Below are 18,489 nucleotides of genomic sequence, written 5' to 3'. Positions count from 1 at the left end.
TACATATAAACTAAACAAAATCATTTAGAATGAAAAAAAGAGAGGGAAAAATGATGCAAAACCAAAGAAAAGAACATATATAATACATGCAATCTAAAAAACACATCATTTGTGTCTCACAAGGAGAAATGACCAAGAATGGGACAGAGACAATGTGGACACAATAGTGAAGAATTTCCTAAAATTGACAAAAGATTCAGATTCAGGAAGTGTTTCGAATATCAACCAGGGTTAAGACAAAGAAAATCACACCTAGGTGCGTCACAGTGGGAGTGCTTCTGAAACACAAGCACTAGGGGAAAAAGGAAATTCTCAAAAGTAGCTGGACATAAGATTTTCACACCAGAAATAGTAAGACTCATAGTGAAGATCTCATTAGAAAACAGTGAAGTCAAAAGGCAAGGATAAAATCTTTAAAGGCCTTAAGTATAATAACTGCTAACCTAAATTCCTTACCCAGTAAAAATATCCTTCTAAAACAAAGATAAAATAAAGACATTTTAAGATGAACAAAGACTGGGACCATTTCTTATCAGTAGATTCACAATAAAGGAAAATTCTCTTTAAGCACAAGCATCTTATTAAACATTTTGAAGAACCAACTTTTGGCTTTATTACTCCGAGGTAAGAAATGTTTATATTCTATTACAGTACTTTCTAAGGACTCCAGGAGTGAGAGACAGAGAGACAGACAGAGACAAAGACAAAGAAGAAAGGTCCAAGGAAGAAGAAGAAGGAGGAGGAGGAGGAGGAGGAGGAAGAGGAAGGAGAAAGGAGGAAGAAGGAAGGAAGGAAGGAAGTCCTACAGATCAAAAAGATGAACACCAACAAATAGAAAATAGGGCCCAAAGGTTGAACAGTCCCTTCATCAGAAAGGATAGGCAAATGGCCAGTAAACATGAAAACAGGCATGACATCACAGTCACCAGAAAAAAATATAAATTAAAAAAATAAGATATTGCTATCACTCACCAGTACACCTAAAGTTTTTAAAAGATTGATGATGCCAATTGTTGGTGAGGATACAGAGCCATCTTGGATTCTCAGATTTTGGTAGGGATGTAAGTTGGTACAACCATTTGGAAGACTAGTAACATCTACTAAGTCTAAGTGGATATATACCCTATGATTCAAAAATTTCATTAACAGATTTATACACAAGAGAAAAAAAATGTGCGTGTGTCTATGAGGGGTTTTTTCACATCGCATAGATAACTGATAGAGGAAAAATACGTCTCTACAGCTCTATCCATCCACTGAACCAACTTATGTTGCAGTACAAGTGAGATGGAAGGCCAACAGTAATGTTAGCGTGGTTAGCCCAAGCACTACTCAGATGCCCACATCTGAACAGAACAGGATGCAAATTTGAGGACGTACATTCAAGGAAGTACAATGATGATGGTACATCCCTAGAAATTGAGCTATAGAGGATGTTCTGAAGGTCTGACCCAGACCTGAGTTCCTTAGCCTATTCTAATTTGCACCAGGAACTTTAAAATTGCTCCCGAAAGGAGCACTATCAACTAGAGACTATGGAGGGCTTTTTCAAGACACAACCAAAACTTGGACAGGATCCTAAGAGCCCCTCAGGAAAGGGGGGTCAAGACACAGGCCACACAGTGAACATTGCTTCATCTTGAATCATCCTCTTCTCCATGACTCTCTCATCTTAAGTTACACATGACAACCAGGCCACTCACTTTGACAATGCATTTCTCCAACAAGCCACCGTAAATCATCTCCACATCTGGCGACAGGGTCTCCGATAAGAGAGTATCCTTCATTGCAAGTATATTTTATGTTTTTCCCAACAGGAAACTTCGCACCTTCATCCTAAACAGAAATAAGAGGGAGACAGAGAGAAAAAGTATGTCTATTCTGCATTAACAGAATGTTTCTTTAGAGATATTTGACCTATAAATCTTTTTTTTTCAAGTTTTTATTTATTTATTGGACAGACAGAGATCACAAGTAGGCAAAGAGGCAGGCAGAGAGAGAGGGGGAGGTAGCAGGCTCCCTGTGGAGAAGAGAGCCCGATGCAGGACTCGATCCCAGGGCCCTGAGACCACGACATGAGCCCAAAGGCAGAGGCCCAACCCACTGAGCCACACAAGTGCCCCTTCACCTATAAAACTTGTCTTCTTTTAATCATCAGGCAAACTAAGTTCAAATAACAAATTTAGAAAATTGTCCATAAAAACATTCTTCCTTGTACGTTCCTAGCCAACAACATTTGCACTACCATTGATTGAAATAAAGCCCATAATGCCACTGTACTATAATTTATTGATTGTCCCGCAAATACCAGGCACTGTCGTAAGCATTTTACTAAAATTACTTTAGTGGACACTCCCCAAGTCACCTCTCTCTCCTATGTTTCAGGAAAAGACAGTTTGTTATCAGATTTTGGAACTTTGGTACTTGTCAGTCAATTCTTTACCTTAATATGTTATGGGCTGTTCGTTGGCAATACTGCCTAACAAAAGCCAGGAGGAGCAGACAGAAATGTTCAAATCCTATCAGCGTACTCATGAAAGTTTAAGTTTCTCACTGATGACTTTTAGAGGAGGCAAAATGCTGATCTTCTCCAACCCTACCCTCTGAGGGAAGTACTGCCAGGACTGGGTCACATTCAGGGATGTAGTGTCTGCCTGTGATCCCAGGCGGTGAGTTTTCACAGCGAAGCAAGGGAGAATTTGAAGTCTAAGACCTCAGGATGTAATCGCTCTTCTGGGGATTCTCTTAGTTCCTTTCCTCATCTTTCAAGTTCTCTGCCACCCCACAGGGAGGGTTGAGAGATGGACCTGTTCTGCTCCAGGCATTAGAACAAAATTCCATGGTGCCTTTTTCTTCTCACTGTCAGTCCTTGCTCAGGCTGGCTCCATCATGGGAGTTGGTCGGAAACAGAGGGTTTAACACTGGGGGCTGAAGAATATGGGGATGGACACTTGATTTGCTTTGGTGCTAATCTTTAGGCCTTCCTATATGGCGAAGTTGAACTCAACAGTGCCCAAACTTAACTCTGTGTCAGAACTACTAGTTGCAATTAAATGGGGGGCTGCGCACCTGGGTGGCTCAGCTAGTTAAGAGTCTGACTTTGGCTCAGGTCATGATCTCTGGGTCCTGGGATGGAGTCCTGTTGTGTCAAGCACCCTGCTCAGCAGGGAGTCTGCTTCTCCCTGTCCCTGGGCCCCTCCCCATTACCCTGCTCACATTCTCTCTCTCTCTCACTCTGTCTTTCAAATAAATAAATAAAAACTTTAAAAATTAAAAAAAAAGACCCTACCCTAAATGTACAGAATGAGGAAAAAATGGAAGATAAGGGGCAAGCAGCAATCCTATTAAGTTCCCTGGGTGATGTAGCCCATCTGTGGGGCAATGTTCTGAACCCCCGGCTCCTTAGGACACACGTGCACTGGAGTTTGGAACAATAGCTCATGATTTGCTGAACTACCCAAATTTACTTGGCCTTGATCTCCAAGCTTATGTTTCCTTCAGGAATTCTATGGATTATGATGGTAAATATACTGGGACATATGAGTGCTAGAGATGCTGGATTCATTCTCCTCCCTCTCTACACACACACATACACACACACACACACACACACACACACACACACACATACCCCTCTTCCCTTTCCATTACCTACATTTGGGGAAACTTCAGGGAATTTGAGAGGCAAATCCTTCATGGAGAAAGCAAGGCTGGGAGCACTGAGAGGGCCCTGATGGACAGTATCTCCTATATGAGCCAGAAAAACACTTCACTGGGGCTTGGGGCCAAAGCTTCATCATAACAAGCAGTGAGAACAACATGAATTAATATGGTCCCAAAGCCAAACAATTCCCTAGAACAAGTGGCAGATGACTTGTGTTCCTTCCTGAAGGAGAAAACTGCTCAAAGTATAATGACCCATATCTCACCAACACTGGCCAAATGTCTTACTGGCTTCGGGAATAAACCCAATATTTTATCCCAAACCCCATATTTGTGAAAAGAAATTGTAAAGACATTTTTCAGTGGAAAGAATAAAGTTCTCTTTGTTGAAGAGCTTGCTTATGGATTTCTATCTTAGTGTTCAGAATAGAAACATTCATCTGCCCTCTGGCATGATTACATTTCTAATTTCATTGGGCAGCAATATTGATTCACCTTACCACAGAAAATATACTGCCTTCTGCAGAATTCTAATCACCTTGGGCCAAAGAAGAAAAGTCACAAACTAAAACCCTCACCACTAAACCTAAGATGCACATATAAACTACTTTTAGCACCGTTTCATCATGAAAGAACGAAATAAATTGGACATCAGTAGAGAGAGGGAACTTGGAGCAAAGGGTGTATATGTAAAGGAAAACAATATATCTTCCATAACCAACTTGAACATATCCATCTTTCAAGGCAGGAGGTGATGGACAGAATTCTTTTGGAGTCAAAGGCAAAGAAAAACAATGTGGTTCAAGCAACCTGAAAGGAAAAGGAAACAAAACATAATTAACATGGCCGAGCTCCACATATAATAAATATTTTGCAGCACAGTGCATTTTTTATTTACATTTGAAGGGAATCCTTTTGCATAAATATGTTGATGTGATGGCCATTCTCAGAATCAATATCTGATCATATCCTACCATAAAAAACTCAAACATAAGCTCAAGCATCCAAAAAAAAAAAAAAAAATAGCTAGTAAGTCAGCAGTATGAAGAACAAAGAGAAAGAGAAAGAAATAAAAGTCACTGGACAACACACATACTTGATATCATTTCTAGAGGTCACCTGTCTCAGACCTACTTTTTCTCCTGCTGTCTGGCTCTGAGATGCCACACAGAATTAATTCTGTATCAAAAATAAGGTAATAACAGTGATCCAGTGAGAACGGTAATGGAAAAATAATAGCTAGTTTTGATTGAGCATTTACTATGTGCTGAGCACCTTGGCAGTCGCTCTACAAATGTGCATTATCTCAATTCACATTCATGGTAATGCTAGCAGGTATGTGAAGAAAACAAAGGCTCAGAAAGTTTGAATGACTTGTCCAAGGTTATAAAGTCATAAATATCAAGGCTGCATTCACACTGTTGTCAGTCAGGCTCCTAAAGTCATGCTCGTTCTACCTCCCACAAGCCATCTTCAGAGGAAGCTCAAAATAATAATAATCACAGTGATATCCATCATTAAACAACAATTTTCCGTAGTGCCCCTGAAGCCAGCATACCACCAGTAGTACCCCCACTCCAGAGATATGAAATCTGAGGGAAAGCATGACAAATAGCTTGTGAGTACTGCCTCCTTCTCACCTGTGAGTTCCTTACACTCTTGCCATATTCTGAGAAAACTCAGACATGTGAAGTATTGATCATAATTTTCATCTTTGTACCAAGCAGGAGGAGATCTCCCCTCTGAGCACCAAGGAGAGCAGGAATTCCTTCAATGCCTTCCTAAGGATGCTCCTTTCCCTCCAACAGAGACCTCCTCCAATAGAGACCCTCATCTTCCCAGAGAATGGCCCGAAAGGCAACTTCTCCTCCTACCATAATTCCATACGCTCACCAGCCTCCTGGTCATGAGATATTTATTATTGCTGGTTTATGAAGCACCAAACACCTAGAAAGAAAGGCATCCCACCTCCCTATGCTTCTACCAGATATCCAGCTATCTTACAACTTTCTTCAACTCACATGACTTTCAAATTATCTTACTAGAACGTTTGGCCAATCCCTGATCAAAAGAGGTTAGTAAAGATGCTATAAAACAGTAAGGTGTGGCCTGAAGAATTCTGACCCAATGGGTATAATTCATCAACTAAGCATTTTGAGATTGCTTTTGCAAGGTCCTGGCAAATGAGAAGTTGGAGTCAGACAACTGGGCTAATCTGTCTACATGTTAGCCGTCTCAAACATCTGGCTTTATGCTTAATCATGAATGAATGAATGAATGAATAGGATTGGTAGATCTGAAAAGTAATACAACTATTAATGAATGCTTACTATGTGCCAGGCACTGTGCTAATCATTTTCTGTGCTGAATATCATTGAATTCTGACAATATCCTGCCATTGTTTTACCTTCAATGATTATACTTATTTTAGAGATGCAGCAAGTAACTCGCCCAAGGTCACCCAGCAAGTATGTGGCAGATCTGCTTGATGCCAGAGCTGCTCAGATCCCCTTGGCTAGATGGCCTCTAAGTTACCCAGCCTTTTGTAATGTCTGTATAGGGAGAATTTGAAACACACAAATGCTAGTTGGCCACACATGGATTCCTCCATCAAATGACCCCACTGCTAAGGACAAGGTAGTCACTGATAAAAATTGGCATTTAACTTCTAAATCTTTTAATAGCGGCAGTCATGCATCCCAGGCTTACTGCAGAGAGCACCATATTCTTTGCAGTTTCCAGGAGATCTGGCCACCATTACCGTAAATGCTGCAGCTCCTCATCCTCGCAGGGGCCGCTTTCCGAGGGTTCTCCAATACAGGATTTCCCGCCCTCTCTGGGAGGTGGGTTATTGCATTCTCGGCTCCTTGTTTTCTTCCCCTGAACACAGGAGCTCCAAGAGGACCAACAACTCCAACCCCCATCCACCCCTCCTGTAAGGTAAGAGAGAGGTTGTTCAGAAAGCAACAGAGAGGAAGATTCCAGAGTTTAGTGCTGAGCTTCCTGCTCTGGCAGTTACTGGGGGAGGGGGCAGTCCGGGCACTCGCTGCCTTCACTTCATTCAGGTCTTCTACAAGGACCAGAATGTCTCTGCACACCGACAAGGTTTGTCCAGGTAAGGCTGCACTAACAAACTTCTTGCAATAATATGTTAAATTTGTTTATTATTTTGCAACTGTCTCAGAGCACTTTTACATATATTCTACCATTCATTTACTTCTCATCAGAATGAATCCAAATGGGCAGGGGGGTCTGTCACCATTCTCAGTTGATAGATGTGGAATCTAAGACAAGGTGGTCAAATGCCACGCCCAGTGCCATAATGGCTGCCAAGAGCCACATCCAAACAGCAGCATGGCCTTACGGCAGAGTCCAGGCTCCTCTCATTACAGTAGTTCCTACGGGGAACTTTTCTATTGCAAATGCAGTGACAAGACATGAGAAGAACATAGTCCGCTGGGTATTCCCGAATGCCACCCTCAGAGCTGGCCCTGTTTAATGAGGAAGTGTCTAAGCAGGAGAAACATATTTGCTTCCTATCAACGTCCTTCAGTCTGAAGGCACTTGCTCAGCCCAGCCTGGCCACCCTCCAACTCAGGGTCGACTGACCACTAACAGTGGTTTTACAATTTTCCCCCATCATATTCCTCAGGGAAGGCAAGAGAGAACTTGCATTATATTCTAAGAATTTGGCTTTCCTAGGTAGAAACTGATCTCAGAAACTACACCCCCGAAGTATTACTTCCTGGTGATAGATGGATGTGTTTACTGTTCCTTAGGTATTTCTACAAAAAAACTAAACAGAACTAAACTAATTTGGTAATATTTTCCCATGAGCTTTCTTCCATAATTAGAAATTGAGTTAATAAAGTAGTCTGCTGAGCATATTAATGGGGGTAATTTATAGCTTAATATATTATGATTGCTACTCCAACCCTGACCATCAGGGGGAGCTTCCATTTTACCGAATAACGGGAAATCCAAGCGCCAAAGTAATGAAATCAAAGAGGTGGAATTTCAATTGACCAGACAGGCCACTTGGGAAGAGAACTGGAGGCAAGGATGCCTTCTTGATGCTTGTTGTAAGCAACCATAGTTTAGTCGTGTACTCATTCATTCGACAAACGTGTATTAAGTGCCTTCTATAGATTAAGCCCTGTTGGGCCCTGGGAATAAAAAAAGGAATCACAGTTCTGACCTTAAGAAATGATCTTCCTGGAAGAGAAAGACATATAAATAAATGCAAAATTATCTCATACTTTGTCTACTCATAAAGTCAACCTCACATAGTTCTGTACTAAAATACTTAAAGTACCATTCAGTTGGGTGCATTCAGCGTATGGTCAAAAGTGTTTGTGAATAATTGACTGATGGAACATAAAACAAAATAAAAAGAGATATTTCAAAGAGCTTGCCATCAGAAAGGTTAAGCTTTGCATATACCAGCTCCACAGACCTACGTTATGACAAAACCTTAATGAGATGACTATGGAAGGAGAGAGGTGTTTTAGGCATTAATCTATTCCAATGGAGAATGAAGAATGGAGGGCATGGTGGATCTATTAATTAAGAGAGGAAAACAGAGGGGCACCTGGGTGGCTCACTTATTAAAGGTCCAACTCTTAAGTTCAGCTAAGATCATGATCACATGGTCGTAAGATCGAGCCTGGCATCAGGCTCCATGCTCAGCAGGGAGTCTGCTTAAGATGCTCTCTCTTTCCCTCTCCCACCCCTTCCCCCATTGTGTGCACGCTTTCTTGCTCTCTCTCTCTCAAATAAATAAATAAATCTTAAAAAAAAAAAAAGGAAAACAAAGACAGCAGGGAGCCTTGACCCAGTAGCTCAAACCCAGAAGTGCAATAGGAATGGAGACACTAATTAAAATGCCCATGCACAAAGAAGCACAATGTCAAGAGCCAAATGGAAAGAGTGGTGCCCTCTTCACTATGTCCAGCATAACCAGCCAAAATCCAGCACACTGACCTGCTTCATTCCCTACAAGGACTCCTTGCTCACAAGCCACACCAAATGTATATGGTTTGCAATGGCACTGACATTGTGTTCCCTTAATGGTGGCAATGCCACCATTTTGACAAGGTCGGCAATGGCAGGGGTCAAATTCATCCAGATATTCCTCAAGAGCTCTCTTCAGGTATAGTCTTTTCACCGAGGCACAGGGTACTTCCTTTACCAGCTCATACAAAGGTGTCAGCTAAACAGATAAAGACATCATGGTCAGTAATCGGGTTTTTAGGCAAGGACATTTTTCTTCTGGCATTCAGGCTCAATCTCCATTAAAATATAATGAAAAGCCACTCATGTTAATTCTAATTATTTCTTCTTCAAATAAAAAGAAAGCACCTTTCTTTGTAAGGCAGAAAGAAAAATAGAAGTGAATAGAGAAGGAGTGTTTTTTATATCCTGCATAAAATTTTTCAAAATCAACAGGACATTCATTTTCTAGTTATTGAAAGATTATTTTGAAGGCAGTACATTTCCACCCTTGCAGAGGGAAGAAGAAAAGGAAATACTATTAAATTACAGTGAAGAAGCAAGTGCAAATAAATTTACAATTAAATACCCTGACTCTAAGAGACTTAACATGTCTCTTAATGGAGACTGTGACTATTCTTCCCTGAAGAAGTTTAAAACAGATAGACAAGCCAACCCTTACAGGTCCCCTTCCCCTTCAGGAGCATTGCACTCTATCATTTAGTAAAATTTACTATCTCTCCATAAACCTTGCTTTGCTGCACCCCCAAAACTAAAATAAAAATAATAAAACAGACAGACATTGTTCTGTGCTGAGTATGTCTAATGAAATGTAACTTGGAGACCAGACATGTGCTGGCTAAGCTTTAACAATCTGTTCTCCTAAGAAAAAAAATGCTCTAATTTGTAGCATTTGCCAGTTTCTACAGTATAAGAACTCTTGTCATGGCCAGTCTCACATTGCCATTGGGATGCCAATGACCATGGAGTTGGGAAGATACATATACTGGCTTGTGAAGGTCCGTCCAAGCTTTCTGCCGCACATCCCTGCAAGTGTGAGGATAATGTGAGAGTAACTCAAAGACTCAGCCACATATCCTTCCATCTCTGCCCAAGCTCTCTTACACTGCATTATGGCAGAATGGACTGCATGGCATTGCGTGGACATACACCTATAGTAAATTAGCACAGCTACCTATGATAGTCACAGTCCATCATGGAGAAGAGCAGAGTTGAGAATGGGAAGGAATGTCTGTTTCTCCCTAATCAACAATTTCTAATTTTTCAAGATTTGTTCTGGGGCACCGGCATTGAAAATTGGAAATAGGTCATTGTGAATATTGATGGTGGCCCTTTAGGGTAAGACCTCCTGGGAAAACCACCCTCCCCCCTTCACCCTTATTCAGAGGCAAGTGGGTACATGTGGTCTTGGGAGGGTGCTCAAGGAGTTATTGTGATTTGGGGGTTTATAAAATGTACCCAAGTCAAGTTTCACCTGGGACGTTGCTTGATTCCCATGACAGAGAACAGATCAGAGAATCAGTTCTGTTACAGCAGAGGAAAGTGTAACCTTGTTCCATCGGAGACGGATGTATTGGCAAACACTCTAAGCCTATGAGATATTTTTGTATATTCTTACATGCAATTTCATCCACAAGAAAAACCAGGTGAACTCAGAAAAATGGACACAAAAAGGGAACACAACCCAAGATAGGAATGTACAAAATATGCACACACAAACAGACATCAGACCTCCATGCGGGTCACTGCCTGTACTAAGTTCCATCCATCCACTTCTGGTGCTACTGCCCGCTGTCATCTGGCCCCTCCCCTTCCGAAGCATCACAGTTAATTCAGGGCTCCAACCTTGCCGTCACCCAACCAACTTCAAGTCTTACTCTAGGAATTGTGTCACCATAACATAGTAGAAGCATTCCTTAACAATTTAACACCTGTAAAACTCTCACTGTTTTTACTGATGTCTTCCTTCCTTTCTTTCCTTCTTTCTCTCTTCCTTCCTTCCTTTCTTTTTTTCTTTCTTTCTTCTTTCTTTCTTCCTTTCTTTCTTTCTTTTAATGAGTATCACAAATTAAGTTTTCGAGTTTTGTGTCCTTAACCCCATTTTCCCTATGAGCCAGGGGCTCTTCTTCACTGTGCAATTCCGCCTAGCTCTCTGGTTTTTAAGAGCACATACGTTGCATTATCAAAGAACTGACTGCATCAATAAAACCTCCTAAACTTGTGGCAGCCGAATTTGCTTTAACTTAACGGACATGTCTCCAAGAGCCCACGTGCCGTGGCCAGAGGAAGAAAGGCAATCTGATGGGACAGTAGACAAGCCTAAATGCTTTCCTCATGCAAGAATCTATAATTCTTCTGAATTAGAGACCAAGGAAAACAATCAAATTTAGGTCAAAAGCTTAATATGCAAATTTTGTTATAATTTCTCTTGAGATTTACAAGATATTTAACCTTTACAATTGAAATATGGACATACAAGATAATGAAGCTTCTGTTTCTTATTATTATGTATGCATTCATTTTACTATACAAAACATAACTGGGATACAGAAAATGCTAATTACAGCTGTCTCTGTTTAACCACCTTGATTTAATCTCATTTTCCCAGTGCGAAGAAACATGCCTGCTTTGTGCTGTTTTCAACAGAGCAGGACGTACCTTTTGTTTTATGACTTGGGGACTACCAGTCACAGATTCTGCCCAGGAAGAGTATTGCTTTTTGTTTCCAGCAGGGTTGTTCAGATCCAGTGAACTGAGGCCAGCCACAAAATTTGGACTTCCCCCCCTGACAAATGAGTCCCCTTTCATCACATGGTCCTTATTTCCTATGCAAGGAGAAATCCAAACAAATCAGTTGGGATGCACAAATGAAACAAAAAGGAGAATATAAAAATGAAAACTCTATCAAGCACTAAAACACAACCCACCCAACTTTGTGACATTCTTGGAAAGAACGAACTATGGAGACAGTAAAAATATTAGTGATTGTCAGCAGTGGTGAATGGGAGGAATACATGGGTGAAGCACGGAAGGCTTGTAGAGCAGTGAAATTTCTCTGTGTGATATGACTTGGTGGATAAGCAGCATTAAACATCCGTCCACACCCACAGAATGTACAACACAAGGTTGAATGCTAACGTAAGCTATGGACTACAGGGGATCACAAGAACAAATGTTCCACTGTGGTGGGGAATGCTGATGGTGGGGAGGCCTTAGTTTCCAATTGACGTAAATGGAAACTCTCTGTTCTTTTTGCTCAATTGTGCTGTAAACCTAAAACTACTCTAAAGAAAAAAATGTCTATTAAAGGAAAAAAGAAGGGGCACCTGGCTGGCTCACTCGGTGGAGCATCCAACTCTTGGTTTCAGCTGAGATCACAATCTCAGCATTGTGGGACCAACCCCTGCATCAGGCTCTGTGTTCAAGGTGGAGTCAGCTTAGGATTCTCTCACTCTCTCTGCCCCTCCCCCTGCTTGCACACACAGGAGCACACATGCTGGCTCATTCTCTCTCTCTCTTTCAAATAAAAAAATAAACAAAATCTTTTTAAAAATGAAATAAAAATGTTTTATGGAAGCATCATGAAATTTACTTCCAAATGGTTCAAATAAGATTACACATATTTTGAATATATAATATTTATACATTGTTAAATAATCCACATTATAAATATTATATGTACATTATATACAGCCAAATGTCATAATTATCACTACATGGAGGAGGTGGGTATATGGGTATTTAATACGATGTTCTTTATATATGTTGGAAAGTTTTCATAATAAGATGAAGAGGACTTCATTACATCTGGAATACTAACAATAAGCAAAAAAAAAAAAACCTATTCATTAATAGGTATACATTAACACATGAAAAGTATTCTAAGCACTGAATTTTAATTGAATTTTTTTATGCATTTATGTGCCCTTTAATTTCAGGATCATTTTTTTCTCCATTTGTCATTGATTTTTACGCTGGTCATAACTGGATATTCCCACCTCGCAGACCAGATTTGAGTGATTTTCAGTTCACCTCTTTTAACTATATTTTGCAATTTCATAAAATTTTTCAAATTCAAAAACTATACATTTATCAGAAATTAACGCTTGATGTTTTTAATAAATTACTGAGTACTTCCTCATCTTCATTGTTAGCTCCATTTTTAATATGCCAATAGTTGTCCTTGGAAGGCAATGTCCAGTCCCTGCAGGACCTGACTCAGAACCACGTGGAGTAACTCCACATTTCTGGGCTCCAGCATCTCTGAGAGGACATCTGGGAGGAAAGCCCTAAAATCAGCCTTTTAACAAGCTTCTTCAGATAATCTCGGTGTATACTAAAGTTGGAGAAATCACGGCCTTAACAGGCAGACCTTTTTACAAATTACAGAGTATAAAAAATCAATTTTAATTTTATTCTGAAGCCTGTCGCCTCCCTCCCCACACCCCAGTGAGCTCCCTGTGCCAGCTGACCCTCTTTCCCTAGACAGTCTGCTTGGTGTGACAATGAGGAGTCCAGAATGTGAAGCCAAATGTCATGTCTTTGAGTCTGATGCTTACCAGCTGCGATCTTGGGCAACCTTGCTGTGACTCAGTGTCCCTGTCTGTGTAATGGGAATATGAATAATACCTAATTCAGATAGGAAGAATATATGGGTTAATTTTTGTAAATCACTTAAAATTGTGCCGGGCACATAGTAAATGCTATGTGTTTGTTAAACACAAAATAAAATAAAATCGGTGAGCAGCTTCTAGTGGCCCAGCTGATAATGGATGTCTACATTCTCATTTCTATTTCCAGATCACTATATTTCCATTTCTTTCAAAAACCTGTTTTCCTCCTTTGTCATGCCAGCTCCATGAAGATAGATATTCTCTTGGGCATGTCGCTGCTTGCACCCCAATGCCTTGAACAAATCCCACCATAAACCACAGTCTCCATCCACAGTTGATGAATGAAGGAGGTGAATCAGTAAATAAACCTGATTTCATTCCTCTGTCTCCCTCCTTTCTGCAGTCATCGACCAACATCCCAAGAATCCCCGCTTCCTCGGTAAGAATCCTGACACCTGATCAATCTTCACCTTTGCCCCAATTTCTGCCATCACCCTGGGAGAATTTAAGCTCCAGTACCACTCAATCCATTGCTACCACACTAAGAATCCCTTCATTGTAAGGCAAGTACATTGTAATCACCAAATTCAATGAAGAGTCTTCAGTCCTTTTCTTACTTCATTTCTCTCTAGAATTTCTCTCTGTTGACCTCTCCTTTTCCTTTATTTTTAATGTTACTTATCTTTCCACATACTTTTTTTCTCCCCTATTTTTCTTGATTTTTCCTTTTTTTTTTTTTTTCTAAGTAGGCTCTATGCCCAATGTGGGGCTCAAACTCAATGACACATGCTCTGAAATCAAGAGTCGCATGCTCTATGACGGAGCTGGCCAGGCACCTCTTTTCTGGTTCTTATCCTATCAGATTATCCTTTCTCAGTCTCTCTTCTTTCTCTACAACTTTCTTTGTCATCTTTCATTTAAGCACTTTCTGTATTAAAGCCTATAACGGCACCCCTTGTCATCAGAATGAAATCCCAGTTCCTTACCACGGCATCTAGACACAATCTAAATAAGTTTATTTTTCCAGTTCCTATTTCAATCACTTAAAGAATAGCAGACCACTTTCTCCACTCCCTCTCCCAGCAGCAGCAGCAGCAGCAGCAGCAGCAGGCACCAAAAGTGCCCTGGGCATCCATGTCAAAGTGGAACTGATTCTTCTCCTACTGGTGTCCTTTTCTAGGTTTGATTGCCAACTGCCATTTTAGGGGAGAATGGTAGTGTACATGGAGGACTTTTTTACAGTGCACAGGAGATACCCAGTGAACTTTTCACTCTGCATGATGTCTCACTGCCATGACACGTGAAAGAAAGATCAGAGGCAAACATAACCAAATACATAAAAAACATAAAATAGAATACCTGTTAAAAATCTCAAAGGCCCTTGGAGGTCAGGAATTAGCCTCAAGAAAGAGGGATAGAGTTTAAGCTCATAATGCAAATTGCCCCCTTTCTTATTTACCTGAATCTGATTTTAAGGCATTTTCCAGGGTTTTGCATTTTTGCGATGATGATGATGCAAAGAAAATGTTAAAACCTGAGGAAGTACATCTCTTCATATCTTCTGAATGAAGACCTGAAGGAAAAGTTTTAAAGGTGTTTAATTTCTGCATTTGTTAAAAACTCCTTTAAACATGCAGCCAGGTGTGAGGAAGGGGATAAGAGGTTATGTCCTACTACGGTGGCCATCTACTCAAGAGCTCCAGAAGGATCAAGGGTCAGAAAAAGGAATATTTTATTTTTGTTATTAAACAAAATAATAGATACATGCATATATCTAGGAATGAAGCATCATGTGTCTGAAACCTATTTTCAAGTGGAAGGAACAGAAACGGAACACCCCAAAGAGTGATATTTTTGCCCATCCACAGTCAGCTGCTCAGGCATGAAGTAAATCAATAAAAGTAGGCATGTAATTGTCCTCATCCACCTACTGGAAACCCCAAATGCTGGGTTCTAGTTCTACACTAATTAATTCCCAAAATCCTAGGTCTACTGCCTCGATCTCTCCATTTTAGTATCTTTGCCATCTCTGGTTTCCAACATTTCCTTCCCCTGGCTCATAACCATACCATGTAACAATTTTCTACTCATTATCAAATGGAGTTTTGCCAAGCATTTTTTAAGAAGGATAGAAATTAATAAAGTGTGGAAATATATTTTTCTCATATAATTTTGCTAAATCTACTAAAATAACTTCAGTATATCTTACAGAATAATTGAGGGGGCATATATTATTATAACTCAGCAGTTTTGGTTATATTTCAATTAGAACTTTCAGAAAGAACAGAAACTGCTCAAGAGTAAAATTTTTACTCAAAATAGTACTTTGACCAACTTGGAAATTCTTTAAAAGTTCTTATCATTTCTTTTAAGTACTAAGGGAAAGAGTGGGGAAGCAGTGAAACTGAGTTTAGATCGAACCATTTGCTGTATTAATTTTCTAAAGAAATATTGCCTTTGTTGTTGCTAAAACAAAAACAAACAAACAAACAAAAACCTGTGCTTGTACATTCGTTTCCCAGCAGGGAAGATAGAAAACTTGAAATTCTGGCTAAATCTTAATTGGTTAAAAATTAAGCTTAATGGAAAAAAAAATAAGCCAATGGAAACAGAAAAATATTGTAGTTCATCCACAAGGGAAGGTTACAAGACCTCTAAATTCATGTAGTAAGTCTCACTCTCATCCACAATTGTAAAAAAGGCTTGACTGAAAAGAAAGACCCTGAAGAGATGATTTGGAATGGAGAAGGAATTGTAAGTATCAGCTTAAAAAAGTTGGAAAGGGGCAGGTTTGATATGGAATATTAGGAAACCAGAGCCAAAAGGTCTTTGCAAAGAAGGCATGGACACTAAGACACCACCCCTCCCCTCCCACATTGGTACACCTAGTGAGGACTCTCCTCTAATTATGAAGTCAAAAAATTACAAACTCAGTGGTGTGCATTGATTCTAAGAAAAATCAGGGAACTCTAACAACACTATAGCATAAGGAAAAAGCTCAGCTGACCTTGGAGCCAGTAGACCACCTTACATTCTATAAGCCCTCAGATGAGTCTTACTATAGCCCTGAGTCGCCATTTCTCAGTCTGTAAGACAGGAATTGTAGCGTCCACCTTACCAGATAGTAGTGAGGAACATGGCTAACCTATGTAACTTGCCTACCATAAGAAAGGCTCTGATTTAAAAAAAAAAAAGGGGGGGGGTGGTCTCTGATAAATTTAAGCTATTGTTACAAGAATTATGTAGTAAGCAAACTTGTAATATCTGGAACAGATTACTTTTAAAGGAATGTGAATTGTAATGAACAGAGGTAAACAAAATACTTCTTTAAAACATTTTGATTTCTGAAATATAATTCCTCATTAGCTTTTCCTTGAAGAATATTACTTAAGCTGAGAAATGGAAAAGGTTAAGGAGTATTCCAAAAACCCACTCAGCACCCTCTGAGGATAGCCAATAATCATTAATGACTATCTCACATTTCAGGGTACTCTCCAAAAGAGTAGGCAGGCTTTTTCTTAGAGCCTAAAGATTTTGAGTAGAATATAATGGATTCTTGCCATTCTGGATTCCTTTGCAATTTAATCTCTATTTGTCATATTTTAAAGCTCTAAAAGTTTAAGTTTACTACATGTCATTACCCCCATGAAAATTCCTGCAATGTTTTTATTTAATAATTTTTTAATACTTTACCACTTTCTTTGATTTTGTCTGAGTTCACATAAAACAGAACTTTATACTCTCCTCCTAGGGACCCAGACTGCAGATAATGTGTCCCATACTGGTCGATTAATCTTCGGTAGGCACTGTAGTCATACAGAGAGGGAAGGAAGGAGAGCTCCTTCCAGAATGGCTCTGCAAGTTGTAAAAATTCCGGATTGTTATTGATAAACTGAGCCACTTCCACAGAGTTCTGGACAACCAACAACTGATAACTCTATGGGAAGAAGAGAGAGTAGAAAGAGTTTTAGGTTGGAGATAAAAAGGCAGTGGAATAGCTATCCAATGTCTCCATTAACTGCCACCTCCAACCCAAACTATATAAATTTCTATTTTTGATGCATGATGAGGTCTTCTCTGGGCCTGCTCCCTTGAAGCAATCTATGGAACTTTTGGAATACCAAATAGAAGTAATATCTGAGTGATAACATGGTAATTTCTTGCATATATGACCTTTAAGATCTCAAAACCAAGTTGTTATGCCCTCCTCAACTAGAAAAAAGAATCAGCTTCATTAACTGCCAAACAATCTCACAAATAAGTACATAAAACAGTGTGTTCCTGGGGAGTACACAATGACTTATATGTAAGGTGACCATGTAATTTATATTCCATACTGGGGTCCCTCGCTTCATAATGAGGGAGTTTTCTATTTTAATGTAATGAACATACTGTCCTCTATTAGTTGCTGATGTATAATATAGTGACCCAACAATTCCATACCTCACCCGGTCCTCATCACAGCAAGTGCACTTTATCCCCATCACCTGTTTTGCCCATCTCCCCACTCACCTCCTCTCTGGTAATCATCAGTTTGTTTTCCATAATTAAGAGTCTGCTTTTTGGTTTGTCTCTTTTTTATTGTTGTTCATTCACTTTCTTAAATTCCCCCATATGAATAAAATCATGTGACATTTGTCTTTCTCTGAATGACTTATTTCACTGAACATTATACTCTCTGAATCTATCCATGTTGTTGCAAATGGCAAGATTGCATTCTTCTTTCTGGCTGAGTAATATTCCATTGTATAAATATACCACATCTTCTGTATCAATTTGCCTATCAATAGACACTTGGGCTGTTTCCATAATTCAGCTATTGTAAATAATGTTGCAATAAGCATAAGGGTGCCTCTCCCTTTTTGGATTAGTGTTTGTACTCTTTGGGTAAGTACCCAGTAGTGGATACAATGGGTCTTTGAGGACTTCCTAAGCATCTTGTAATGATATCCAGGATGGATCTACCTTAAATCAAATCCTCACTTCTGTGAAAAATATAGTATAAAGATGATAAAATGCTTATCCAGCTCCTACCTCCATAGTCAGCTTCTTAGTCATAAAACAAATAAAACCACTATTCCTTGTGATTTATTAATCAAGTTACTGACTTCAAGAATGAGATAAAATATGCAAATTTGGAATGACAGTCAGCCTGAAAATTTCTCCAGCATTAAGTGCCTATCAACTAGTGCAATCTATC

General features: G+C 39.7%; 1 protein-coding gene across 1 annotated transcript in view; it reads right to left on the bottom strand.

Annotated features, from left to right (window-relative positions):
- Positions 1–18,489, bottom strand: part of C7 (complement C7) — a 52,482-nt gene that overhangs the window by 11,361 nt on the left and 22,632 nt on the right. Inside the window, exons 8-14 of the mRNA XM_004737960.3 lie at positions 16,983–17,226; positions 14,749–14,862; positions 11,335–11,501; positions 8,647–8,875; positions 6,425–6,596; positions 4,386–4,473; positions 1,704–1,836 (exon numbers count right to left, since the gene is read on the bottom strand). Of these exons, the coding sequence (XP_004738017.1) occupies positions 1,704–1,836; positions 4,386–4,473; positions 6,425–6,596; positions 8,647–8,875; positions 11,335–11,501; positions 14,749–14,862; positions 16,983–17,226 (1,147 nt within the window). The remainder of the gene's footprint in view (positions 1–1,703; positions 1,837–4,385; positions 4,474–6,424; positions 6,597–8,646; positions 8,876–11,334; positions 11,502–14,748; positions 14,863–16,982; positions 17,227–18,489) is intronic.

The sequence above is a fragment of the Mustela putorius genome, unplaced genomic scaffold (assembly GCF_011764305.1).
Source record: "Mustela putorius furo isolate JIRA1106 unplaced genomic scaffold, ASM1176430v1.1 tig00000407_pilon_pilon_pilon, whole genome shotgun sequence".
Lineage (NCBI taxonomy): Eukaryota > Metazoa > Chordata > Mammalia > Carnivora > Mustelidae > Mustela > Mustela putorius.
Note: the sequence above shows the minus strand (reverse complement) of the source record. Positions and strands in the feature narration are given on the sequence as shown.